Source organism: Myotis davidii, unplaced genomic scaffold (genome assembly GCF_000327345.1).
Source record: "Myotis davidii unplaced genomic scaffold, ASM32734v1 scaffold370, whole genome shotgun sequence".
Classification (NCBI taxonomy): Eukaryota; Metazoa; Chordata; class Mammalia; order Chiroptera; family Vespertilionidae; genus Myotis; species Myotis davidii.
This window is the reverse complement of record NW_006288615.1, coordinates 2,446,046-2,459,872: the sequence shown is the minus strand read 5'-3', so window position 1 is coordinate 2,459,872 and position 13,827 is coordinate 2,446,046. Positions and strand designations below refer to the sequence as shown.

Sequence of the window (13,827 nt, the reverse complement as noted above, 5' to 3'; positions counted from 1 at the left end):
TTAAAAACCAAGTGAATAAATAATCTGATGAACAGTATGAACTGGTGATTGTAATAGAAGCAGGGACAGAGAAAGGGAATGGACTAACTATTCTTGGGGGGGGAGGAAGGGGGGGTGAGGGAAGAGATTGGACAATAATCGGGCAGTGGGTGGGGAGTGAGGGCGGAGGGTGGGGTGGGAACTGGGTGGAGGGGAGTTATGGTGGGAAAAAGAGTAACTAATGTAATAATCTGAACAATAGAGATTTAATTTTTTTTAAAAAAGAATAATTTTGAAAAAAGAAAAACTTTCATTCTATTCCATATTTATTAATTAATGGAGAAGAAAAACAAAGGTGTAGAAAAAAGAAAGAAGAAAAAAGAAAGAAAGTTATAGCACCCAGAGCATAAAAACAAAGATACTGAGGCAGAAAAAGAGAACAGCATACCAAAAATATGTATCAAGTTGATATACAAATGTACATAAAGATATTATAAAGGTAATTCATGCATTTGGTGCTAACTAGTTGATTGCTAGGGTTCCCTAAAATTCTAAGGATCTATAATGATGCAACATTTTTACATTCAAGGAACCTATTTTTGTGGCCTAAAAGATAACCTGCACAAAGAATCTCTCTCACACCTAACAAGATCCATCCATATCTGAAAACATTTTAATATATACACTAAGATTTAGTTGCAAACTGTAACAGTGGAAGTAGCAGCAAAGATGACCAAGGACCTCCAAGATCATTTCATTTTAAGGTCTATGTCAGATCAATTAACTTATTCACCTTCATAGCAAATTTTTTTCAATTTGCTATAATAATAAAATCTTGCTATAATAATAAAGACTTGCTATAATAATAAAATCTTGCTGCTAGACTGGTAACAATGGGACCACCAATTACCTAATTATTATATAAAAAATGTATTAGGCTCATTTCAATCTGACAAGAATGCCTTTCAATTTAGTTGTCTATTTTTATCATATACATTATGAACAAATAACCCACAAACTCAGGAGAAAGAAAGAGTGAAAATACTACAATTCTTTGGAATATCCTGAGAATAAAGGAAATAATATACATGAGAATTTTTTGTTCCCACAGAGACAATTTCATACTAGTTGCTGAAATACAAATACATTATTTACTGCTATGTTTGAAATGGTCTGTTCAATAAGTACACTCTAAAGACAAAATTAAAAGAATTAGAAGAAATAAATCCTCAAAACATGGTTCACGAAGGCCAAATGTCTGCAGTTATTTAAAAAATGACATCTACCAGGGAAGAAATGATAAAATGGAACACACTAAGAGAGTAAATGATGACAAGTCAGAAAACATTTATTATTCTTAAAAGACAGGACAGAAACTTTCTAAATATTAATGAGGAAATTTGAGAATAAACACGCTCAGAGCCATTTAGGAAGATAGTGTTCTAACAAAAAGGCATGGTAGAGAAAGCACTGGTTTATCATGAAACCTGTTTTGAATTTCAGTTCTATCATTTAGCTCTATAATAATAGGAAATTTTAACTATTTTGGAATTCAATTTCTTTCTCTTTTAAAAAATGAGAATATTGGTTAACTTCTAAGTTTCCACTGGAAAAATTAAAAATTCTCATTCCTAGGAAATGGTACTAATCTTAAATTTAGAAAAATTGTTTTAACTGTAGCTCCTTAGATAAATTGATTACATTTAATTACCTTCATTTATGAAGTTTTAGACAAAACCATCTCTAAAGTCTTTTTTTCAGTTTCTACTTCTTATAAGAATCATATTATGAAAAGAAAACTCAAAATGATCCCTTTGAAATAAAGAGCACATAAACAACTCCTTAGCTGGATCTGACTATCCTATATCCTAGGTCAGTGGTCGGCAAACTGGCCCCTTGAGGGTGGCTCTTCCACAGAATACCACATGCGGGCACGCACGTACAGTGCGATTGAAACTTCGTGGTCCATGCCACGGGGCCAAAGAGCCACATGTGGCTCTCGCGAGCCGCGGTTTGCTAACCACTGTCCTAGGCAGATCTTAGCAAAGCCTAACAGCAGCTCGTGGGAGACATCTGTTGCTGAAACTGGGAATTTAGCACATGTGTGAGCTACAGGAATATAAGGGCAAAGTGAATTGTTAATTTGAGAGCAGACAAAAAACTTTTCAATTAGTTCATCAACTTCCTACGTGGTAGAATATACACACTAGGCCACTGATTTATATAACTTGAAATATAGTCACTCATAGGGAGAATGAACAGCTGACAAGAAGCAAAACAAAGAAAGAGACTATCATGAGTAGGATTCTTTACACAAGCCAACAGTTAATAAGAGTACACTTAGAAGATATACTTTCCATACTAAAATTATCTAGTTTAAAAATCTTTAAAATACCCAAACCTTTCTGGATAGCAATAACAAAATCATTAGTTTTTGTTTTTGAATTGTGTCTAAACTCTTGAGCAAAGATTTAAGAAGATGAGGATCCCAGCTCAGTTAAAACGATATATCAAAGATGACAGGAAAGAAACAGAACTATTCAACTTCTATTTTGCTTCTTCCATCTTTTCTATCAGGAGAATGATTTTTAGACCAGAAAGATAAAAAGCAATGTGAAGATGGATCAAAATGCAAAATAGGTGAAGAGAATGACTGCCTTAAATGAGTTCAAGTCTCTAAAATAAATGAACCACCTCCCTGAAATAGAACTTGCCATTGTAATCATAGAACTACTGCTGACAAATTCTGAGGAAAAACAGAAAATTGCAAAGGTATACAACAGTGGCTAAATCAAATATTCCAATGTTCAGAATGAATCTTTTCAAGAAAGAGGATTTGAGAAATTAAAAGTAAAGTTGGGTGCAGATCTTTTTTAAAAAAATGTAGACTAGCTTAATATACATAGGTTTTGTTAAATCTTAGAAAAGGAATGAACATTTGACACATCTATAGATTTACTAACTTAAGAAACAATAAGCAACTGATCACATACCTTGTTTTGGAGGTATTAGACTAGCAGATCTGTGTAATACTTTTAGAATTTAGTGAAGGCTCTCTAGTATCTTTGTAAACAAGTTGGACAAATGAGGGTTAGAGGATAATACAGTGAACATTAGTATTGGTTGAACAACCTCATTCAATAAAACTCACTGGTATAAGGAGAAATCAATTAGCATGCCACATGGGTCTGTGCTTTGCAATTTTATTCAACATTTTTTATCTACAACTAGAAGCCCGATGCATGAAGATTCGTGCAAGAATAGGCCTTCCTTCCCCTGGAGGCCGGCATGTGGCGGGCTCGCTCCGGCAGTCTGTGCAGCAGTGGCAGAGGCGGGGAGGACTGGAGAGGTTGGGTGTGCTAGTGTGTTTCACTTTCCCATTGTGAAAGTGGGATGCAACTAGCTCCCTTCCTCATCCTCTTCCTCCTCTGCCCTCGAGACTCCTGCCTGCCCTTCCTCCCTCCCTCCACGCCCATCACCCCTCCCCTCTTGATTTGGCAAGACAGAGAGGAGGGAGATCTGATAATTTGAGTTACTGTGTAGGTGGCTTCTTCCATCTATTCAAAACAAAGTTGAGCCACCTGCCGCTGCCACCACCACCCCTTGGCTGGCCCGGGTCTCCCAGGGCACACTAACTGTGCACCGAGCGAGCTCCAGTGCATGTCCACACCCGCGGGGCTGCTCCAACACTAGGATTTTGTTTACCAGAGCAGCAGGGCAGGGGTGGGGTAGAGGGAGATGCCAGACACCGGGAGCTACAACCTCAGGCACCAGAGGGTTGTCTCTGAGGCCAGGGGCTGGGCCACAGGGAGGCTGCAAGGATGGTTGACAGGTGTGGAGCGCAACAGGCCCCCCCTGCCAGCCTGATCACTCCCAACTGCCCTCCTCTCCTGGCCTGATTGCCCCTAACCACCTCTGCCTCGGACATACCACCATGGCTTTGTCTGGAAGGATGTCTGGAAGGTCTCCCAGAAGGTCTTCTGGTCTAATTAGCATATTACCCTTTTATTAGTATAGATAGGAAGAAAATATTTTATAGCCTGCAGTAATTGGATAACTTCCTATCTGGGAGATAATGGAGAAGATCCTGTAATCAGTTCATAGTAGATGGTCAATACATATTTGTCAAGTTATATCACAACTCTCTATAACAAAGGTTCACTCCCAGGAACTCGGGGTAGAAAATCTATACCAGAGATTAAAAAGATACGAGACACTTGACTCATCTAACATGTACCCTGGGAACTTATTTTGTGTAATTTCATCACAAATAAGCTGTAACAAGCAGTGTCCATATAGAGCTTAAAAGAAGTACTTTCAATTTCCTTTGTTAGATTTTAAGATAAAAACAAAACAGTGGTATTTGAAATCAGAGCTAAGCAGACAGTGAGAACTAATGGAAGAAGCACTACTCCATCTACCACCACTATTATAATTACCACTACTGCACACTTAAACAGCATTTACTATTGCCAGAGCCTATCCTAAAGGCTTAATCATAAAAAACACACACAAATATTATACCCATTTCACAGATAAGCAATCTGAGGCTTAAGGAGGATAAGTAGTAAGTTACTCAGCTAATAAGTAGCAGAGCCAGGATTCAATACAGGCAGATTAGTTTCAGAATGTGTCCTCTTAATCACCACTATATTATAATACCAAAGGCATCTCCAAATCTTCAAGTCCAAAAATAGTATTTTTAAGTCTGCAATGTTTTTTTTTTACATTTTGCATTTAAATAAAGCCTATTACCTTTTACTTTCATGAAAGGGCTTCAAGAACTCTATAAACCTGTGTAAGAGGTGTCATCCCATTTGAATTACCAATATACATGGGAAGAGGAATACTGAAGGTGTTACTCAAATTTTAAAAAGCGAATAAGCAGAAATGTAACAAAAAATAAAGAGAAATAATAAGCGATTTTACTCTTTCTCAAATAGGTTCTCAGAATCCCAAGACAAACTTGCTTATTAGTCAGGTGACCAGTACTAATCTTATTGTTAAATGGTCCTTATTCTAAACCTAAATATATTCCTCAGGTATTTGAATTTCTGTTTAGTTACTGACTATAAAAATAAATGGAATATAAATAGAACTGGAAGTTAGAAATTATTACCTGAATAGAATGAACCCAAGTGATTCTACTGCTGCCCTTCTGACATCATCATTAACATCGCTCACCTGGGAAAAAATTTAAGAATGATTACATTATACCATGCATTTTATTACCAGATCAAACTTATAGGAGCCAACATCATTCAAATATACATTAGACCTCATTTATATGTTATTCTTTTATTAGAATGTCTTCCCCAATTTAGAAAAACTTGTCTGAGAATGTCTTTATTTCAGGGCTTACAAGTTTTAAAACTTGGTGGTGTTTAAGGTTCAGAACTACTTCTAAAGACTATTTCAGCTGCATTATTGCTTTTGTGGGCTACTATGAAATCCTAACCATTCCTTCAATGTTATTTTCAAAAACTTATGTCCTAAGGTTCAAGCAAAATGCAAACATTTAGAACATACCACATTCTACACTGATAAAGGATAAACTACTAGTAAGTACTGCAGGATGTGAATATCTCTGGGAAGGAGTTATGGATAGTTTTAAGCCCATTCTGCATGGGAAGTATTGACCTTGGGTTTATCTTCTCCCAGCATCATGAGAGCAGAAACCTACTGAGTTAAGACATATGTGGGGTGCTTGCTGTGTTTCTAGGCAACAGTATTTATTGTTGAGAAGTTATACTTGGATTAGGAGGCCTGAGTGGAAAAGCCTCTTGGAAAACATGGGCATTGGCTTTCCTGTGTAATGTTTTTCTTGAAATAGAGCATGTTCCTTAGGGGAGTCTGAGAGCTAGCTTCCCAGGCTGTGAAAAGAAATGGTTCCTATTGTTCATTAGGTTTCCTGGTCCCAGGGCTGCTGCACAGACTCACATAATAGTCTTGTCTCTTCAATGAGGGTGCCCCTTGGAGTTTCAGAAGTCACTGCACCTGAATGACTTTACGGATTTTCATTCAAACTGACAGACTGTTATCCTGTCCTCCATCCTTCTGAAAAACTTTGTGAGCCTGATGCTTGGATACAGCTGATCATGTCCTGTGAATGAGAATCTGAACCTGAGACCACTGATAGTGGTCATGTGATGTGGGTGCTGCACTCACCTAGACATGTAGGGTCCATTTGCAAACTTTCCCTTCCATCTCATCCCCAAGAAAGATCACAGTACTTACAGCAACATGTAGCAGGCGTCGTATAGCTTTGTTGTTACCCGAGCCACAGTAAGCCATGGCTACGGTATACATTCCAGACCGTCGAAGAATTGGGTCCTAAGAAAACAATTCAATAACAATCACCAACTTATTTCAAACAATAACTTCTATAGACTAATGGGCATAGTTGTATGCACTGGGGGAGTTTGTTTAAGGTAGGAAAAGATGAATTTAAGAACTATTTTGTGGTTGGTATTTTCTAAATGAATGGGGAAATAAGACTAACATGAGAGGAATTAACTGCTTGAAATTCCCAACATTCTGTGAAATGTAACATGCCTGTTCTGCCTCATACATTCTAGAAAGTATAAACTCAGTATCAACCCCTACTGCCCTGTGACACTCAACTTCCATTTATCAAAGGGACACAAAGAAGCCAGTTTCTATTCCATATTCTAACTTGCTTTTACTTTATTATTTAATTTGTTGGCACTGAACAGTGAGTAAGAAATATGGAGGTCTGATAGTTGAGCAAAATAATTAGTCATTTTATCAGTAAATTATAGCAGTGGTTCTTTTTTTTAATGTTTCTATTGATTTTTAGAGAGAGAGGAAGGGAAAATTACAGAGAGATAGAAACACTGATGAAAGACAGACATCAATCGGCTGTCTCCTGCACGCTGCTCACTGGAGATTGAGCTCACAACCTGGGCATGTGTGACCTCTTGGTTCATGGGTTGATGCTCAACCACTGAGTCACAATGACTGGGCTAGAAATAGTTCTTTTAATCAGATTATAGAGGACAGTATACTGCTGACTACTTATAATAATACCAATGTGAAAAGCAAACAAAAGACAATGGAAAAAACCTCATTCAATTAAGTAAGTAGAAACTGGCACTATTTTTTTTAATGAAAAACAAAAAAGTAAACTTTATCTTATTAAATGATTATGAAATCATTCCAAAAACACTATTTCTAAAAGGAATTAACTTGAAAATTACTAAATAAACATTTTTTGATTTATCTGAAAATCACTGATCTGAAATCTTCATTAAATTTAAAATCATCAACTCCTGTTCACATCTTCTAATCAGTATTTCTGTTTTCTAAATTCTATTAGATTTTATATATCTTATGAAAAGTTGTATTAACAAATGTAGCTAGATGTTCTGAGGGGAACAGAGAGAATTTCTAGTGAAGCTAAGTGTTTTATAAATGGTGGAAATAACTGGAAGGTGAGGGAGTGCAAAGAGAAGAGGATGGATGTGTGATTCACCTTATCACGGCAGAGAGATTCAATGAGAGCATCGGCCTCTTCCATCCTCCCGTACATTACTAGTGCAATGCCAACGGCAAGACCACGCAGAATCTTCTCATGTTGAGTTTCTTGTGCATAGCCGACCATGTCCTCAATAGCCTGGGCATTTTTAGAGCCCAACATAACCAAACCTAGGGCCAGGCCAGCTGCTTCCCCTAGTGAGTAAAAAATTAAAGAACAAGAGCTATGTATTAAACTCAATACAACATACCCTATTGGGAGCAGCATATTAGCATCAACCATCAAAACAACCATTAGCCCTGCCTGCGTGGCTCAGTGGTTAGACTGTCAACCCACTAACTGAAAGGACGTGGGTTCGATTGCGGTCAAGGGCACTTACCTGGGTTGCAGGTTCCCTGCCTTGGTTGGGGCACGTTGAGGAGGCAACCAATTGATGTGGCTTTCTCACATCAATGTTTCTCTCCTCTCTCCCCATCCCTTCCAGCCTTTCTTTTTTTTTTTTAAATTTCTTCATAGTATCCACTGAGCCAAACCGGTTTCGGCCCTTCCAGCCTTTCTAAAAATTAATGGAAAAAATTTCCTCCAGTGAGGATTAATAAAAAACAAAACAAAACAACCCAATCATTAGCTTGTGACTGCATTTTTTCAAACCATCTGATAAAAAGGAGGGTATTTTATATAGTTGTATATTTATAGCTTTTTCCTTTTTAAATCTTAACTGAGGGTACCATAGTAACCTACAGTGATTTCAATGGCGACATTATAACATTTTTTCTACATTATCAGCAGATAGTCCTATGACATAAGTAGGTCACTCTAATAAATTTGTGTTTGTATTTACAAAAGTCAGTTATATATATAGAGATACACACAGGCTATGCCATTTTTAAAAGCCTTTATATTACAAACATTTTTTTGAGTTTGACAAATGGGGAAAAAATCCACTCCCTCTTCAAGTAGAGAATTGTTAGATTTTTAAGAGGCTATCCAAATTATAGGTAGAAAATAAATATTACAGTTAAATTAAATAAACCTAAAATTTGTTGTCTTTAGAAAGAATCACTTACCTGTCACAGCATCATCCTGATAAAGGTTTGTTTTTAACAAATCGTACACATCCTGGCGTGCAGTCCCCATGGCAGCCAAACCAAGGCCCAGACTGCCACCATGTCGAACAATCTAGGAGAAAAAGCATGGGCTCCATTGATGTAGGACATTGTACTTAAAATCCAAGCTTTAATTCTAATTTCAAAATCTATTTTGATATAAATATGTAGAGCAGTTGGCTTAGTTAGAATGATCAAAGGATTTGAAAATCAAAAGGCAAATGGTAACCTCAGAAATTTCAATTTCAAAAGAATGGTGCTTGCTGATACAAAATAATAGTGAATTTAGAAGTGAATAAAAGAAGAAGAAAATGTGGAGTGAAATTATAACTCTCAATACATTTATGTAAGAGGAAGAGAAAGATGACAACAACCAAGAGGAAGTAGCAAGTAACAAGGAAAATTGTTGTTAGGATAGGTGAGATATGAATATGCTTATGGGCTGAGGGGGGAAAGACGGAATAGAGGGAGGCTGAAAAGGAGGAAAAGGTAGATCTTTTAATGGAATATGGAATAAAGTGGGAGAATATGGAGTCAAGAGCAAAAGTTGGTCTTTACTTGAAAAGGGACACCTGGTCATCTGTCATTTTTTGAATGCACCATATCTTTTTATTGGTGATAGCACCCCAATCTTGCTTGAAGAATACTCTTCCCCCATTGATTAATCTTGGTGGGACTGTCATTTAAGAAGCTTCTACCTCCCTCTAGCCAAAGTATTGGCCTATGACCCAAAGACAGATCAACTGGACGCTTCTCTAGAATTTTAATCGTTTTTAAGTGGAATGACCCAAGGACCAAAAACATTTAAGCTCACTCATCCTGACAGTAGGGCCCTGAAGAGACAATTCCATTATTCCTATTATCTATTTCCCTATAGCTACCCGGGCTCTTAAACGTTGTGAGAACTGGTTCATCAGCTTGTCCTTTAATTACATAAGCTACTTCCAATAAATTACTTGTTTAAGTTAGTCAGAGGTGGTTTTGGTTGCTGGCAACCAAAAAGCTTTGCCTGATAAGTAAGTTTTTACCTGAGACCCGAGGAAGTAAGGTAAAGGTATGTGTAAATGTAGAGAAGAACTTGGATAGGGGGCTTACAAACTGGGACAGATATTTCTATTGGCCTCAACCTTTTCACTAAAACAGGAGGACAAAGTTTTTTAGCTGACTCAGCTACTCTCCTAAAAGGTTTCTAAAAGAGTCTAACATAAACATTAAAGTCTAAAATCCTATTTCAAGGTACCTTAAAATAAGATAGAGCTAACTAAGTTTTTTCAAAAATTTACATTTAATACTTATCAAAGATTTTAAAAAAGCAAGAATTCTGATTCCAAAGAGAGGATATGCAATTTCTTTGGGACTACTTTCCTGCAAAATGATAGGATTAGACTAAATGTTTACTAAGGTCATCTATATAACATTACAAAACTCTAAAGTGTGGGAATAAAACGTGTGTTTTGAAAACAATACTGTTTGGGGACTTCCCAAATATAACAAAATTTATATTCACTAAAATAACTTGGCAAATGTTTTCCTGGACCCTTAACTAATGAAAATGTAGTTTTCCATTCTAACACTTACATCATTGCTGGCATTCTTAAGCTGATTAAGCAGATAGTCAATTATATCACCACCATGATTGGCATGAATTAGACCTAATGCATAGAGACCTCCACCTTCCTGATAGGCTGATCCTGGAGAGGTGTCCTTGGGAAGATATGTTGCCATTAACTGTAATGCTTCCTTCTCATGACCCTGTAAATTGGAGCCACAACAAAGGTGTCAGTAAGAGAAAGTAAGAAAAAGAGCTAACATTTTCTATGATTATTGCTTTTCTCCAGCATGTTCACTTGCTAAAAGAGGAGGAGGAAATGGGGCTCTTATACAACTTTATCACTTGAACGAGAGAAGAGCCTTTCAGAGACCCAGTCACATCCTACTTAGAAACAAATGCTTCAATTTTTCCCCTTGTTTTATAACATTTCCCCAAATTCATCTTATATTATACAAACAACTTATTTCAATTCATCCTTTGAGAAATGGCTTAATCTTCATAGGAAAAGGATTTCCACCTTTTATTAAAAACCAACACATTTATATGTACTTTAATATCTTACTTTATCTTTCTCTATAAGAGGACTGATTTAACAAAATGTACATGCCAATGAATTATAGTAAACTTCTACATTTTATTAATTCCAGAAAGACTGCTCTGTTCTAACGCCTATTCCCACTGATTAGTGTATATTACCTTGTGAATTACACCCAAACTGGCTGTAGCTGTAAATTTTGCCCAGTTAGTGGCCCTGGCCAACCATTCCAAGTTATCTCTGTAAGAAAAGAAAATTAAGTAATTCTACTGAAACCAATTCCCCAAGGCATTTTATAATTCTAAAATCAAAGCGTTAAAAATTTACCTTGAACTATTATAAATCTTTCACTGTACGGATCACAAATTACTGCTGATTCTATTTTACCTAAGTTGTTCTTAATATTTTGAGGACTTTTAAAAAATGCATAATATGTAATTCCACTATGAACAAAAGCAAAACTATACTAAATTTCTGAGCTTAATATATTTCATTCAAAAGCTGATACTCTAGCCAATTAATGAAGAGAATTAATTTTGCCTTAAAACAAGTAGGGCCCTGGCTGGTTAGAGGGTTGTCCTGATACATCAAGGTTGTGGGTTTGATCCCCAGTCAGGGCACTTACAAGAAACAACGAATGAATGCACAAATAAGTTGAACAACAAATCTATCTCATTCTCTCTCTAAAATCAATACATAAAAAAACTTAAAAAGAAAGAGAAAGAACCAGCCTCAATTAAAAAACAAACAAGTAGGCATATGCAATAAGTAAATACATAAAATAGCATAAATAAAATTTAAAATCCAGCAGGGGAAGTCTCCAATCAATGTAACAATGTCAACAGAGTTTCTGTTAAAGGTGACTGTACAAAGCAGAATCTTCCAGTATATTTACCTAAGAAACTGGTCACTGGTAGTCCCACAATGCATAAAAGAGTTTGCTATAACAGTTGCCGTATGACATACAGAATTCCGTACTGCATCCTTACAAAAACAAACAGATTTTTATCATTGGCAGAGTATTCATACATATTGCAAACTTACCCATGAACACATAACCAGAGTCCCTGTTTTATGGTGAAACATGAATGAACTGAACTAATATATTTAAAATAATGGCCGAAACCGGTTTGGCTCAGTGGATAGAGCGTCGGCCTGCAGACTGAAAGGTCCCAGGTTCGATTCCGGTCAAGGGCCTATACCTGGGTTGCGGGCACTTCCCCAGTGGGGGATGTGCAGGAGGCAGCTGATCGATGTTTCTCTCTCATCGATGTTTCTGGCTCTCTGTCTCTCTCCCTTCCTCTCTGTAAAAAATCAATAAAATATATTTAAAAAATAAATAAATAAAATAAAATAATGGATCTTGGCTATTTCTTTATAAAGATTAAAAACAAACAAGTCAAATAGAGCTTTATTTGTGGTTTTAACTTGAGGTCAATAGATTTTAGGTAGGTTAAGTTAGGTAGTAGATTTTCTAGTTTTGGGGTTCTGAATAGTTTAACTTACCATTTCTCTAAACTCAAAGTCTCCAAAGTGCTGGAGTAGCTTGAGGAGCAATGCTGCACCTCTTCTGGCACTGTACCTCTGGCAGTCATTAAGTAATCGTGTATATTTTTAATAAGACTATATTATAAAGATTAGTTTCAAATAATTGTCATAAGTGCAAATTATGTAATTCTGTGTCCTTTCGCCATTTGTAAAAATTGTATTAAAAGTCTGGAGAAGCATATTACATATGCTTTAATCAACTATTTAGTAATGGAATAGTACATGAGTTTATTTAAAACCGGGTAAGTTAAGAACCACTGCTCTTAAGTTTGCAATTTAGTGGAAAACCAGACACATAAGCTATATCAATGTGCTGACAGTGCTTTTGTCCAAGTGCTATGTGTATGCATTAAAATAACAAGTGAGCTAAAAAAAATGGGTCAATAAAATATATTTTTAAAAAAGTGTGCATTGAACAATCTACTGAACTTCCCAATGAGAGATTAGCACAAGAACAGGAGCTCAATCAATATTAAGTCTCTTTCTTTTTCAACAAGTTTAAGAGTTTCTCCCATTGTTATCCTATATAATAAAAGGATAATATGCAAATTGACCCTAACTTGGAACGACCAGGAATGACTGGTCCCTATGATGCGCACTGACCACCAGGGGGCAGACGCATAATGCAGGAGCTGCCCCCTGGTGGTCAGTGAACTCCCACAGGGGGAGCGCCACTCAGCCACAAGCTGGGCTGACGGCTGTGAGCCCAGCAGCAGTGACAGGAGCCTCTCCTGCCTCTGCAGCAGCACTAAGGCTGTTCAACTGCGGCTTAGGCCCATCAGTCGGACATCCCGAGGGCTCCGGGACTGTGAGAGGGTGCAGGCCGGGCTGAGGGCTCCCCTCCCGCTCCCAGTGCACAAATCTTGTGCACCAGGCCTCTAGTTTTTATATAAAAACGTATCTGCATAATCAGGAATAAAATGCAACAAAGTATTCAGTAAGAAATAAATATAATTACTTATATTTAACAAATATTTTTTAAAAGGCTCCATTACAGATGCATTTCCTACCTTTGTGCTTTTTAGGATCATGAGATCTGTGTTATTATTTCGTATTAAAAATTGCAGATGTAACTCAATAGCCATTTCACCACTTAAAATTTTAATCATTTTCAAAGTCTGATCCTTGGGCTCTGGACTCTGCCAAAACAATAAACAAAGAATAAAAATTCATATATTACTGAAATCCACTAAGGCAACTTTAACAGCCCCAAAACAGTAAAATTCAAATATTTCATACATACAACAATACTCATTTTAATAGTAGGATCTGGAAAACTCATGTATAATTTATTTATTAGATACCATGATACCAGCTTGATGGAAGAATATAACTCGTTCTGAACTAGTTTCCAATGTAAAATATTTTTTAATATAAAAAAATAAGGTGTAGCCGAACAGGTTTGGCTCAGTGGCTAGAGCAGCTGTGGGCAAACTATGGCCCGCGGGCCAGATCCGGCCCGTTTGAAATGAATAAAACTAAAAAAAAAAAAAAAAACAAACAAAAAAAAACATACCCTTTTATGTAATGATGTTTACTTTGAATTTATATTAGTTCACACAAACACTCCATCCATGCTTTTGTTCCGGCCCTCTGGTCTAGTTTAAGA

At 36.7% G+C, this 13,827-nt stretch overlaps 1 protein-coding gene across 2 annotated transcripts in view; it reads right to left on the bottom strand.

The window, feature by feature from the left end:
* PSMD1 (proteasome 26S subunit, non-ATPase 1) overlaps positions 1-13,827 on the bottom strand; it is an 86,359-nt gene that overhangs the window by 52,157 nt on the left and 20,375 nt on the right. For both annotated transcript variants that reach the window (XM_006760414.2, XM_006760413.2), the window contains exons 9-16: positions 13,229-13,357; positions 11,566-11,654; positions 10,832-10,910; positions 10,162-10,335; positions 8,545-8,656; positions 7,475-7,671; positions 6,217-6,312; positions 5,099-5,163 (exon numbers count right to left, since the gene is read on the bottom strand). In XM_006760414.2, coding sequence (XP_006760477.1) covers positions 5,099-5,163; positions 6,217-6,312; positions 7,475-7,671; positions 8,545-8,656; positions 10,162-10,335; positions 10,832-10,910; positions 11,566-11,654; positions 13,229-13,357 — 941 coding nt within the window. The remainder of the gene's footprint in view (positions 1-5,098; positions 5,164-6,216; positions 6,313-7,474; positions 7,672-8,544; positions 8,657-10,161; positions 10,336-10,831; positions 10,911-11,565; positions 11,655-13,228; positions 13,358-13,827) is intronic.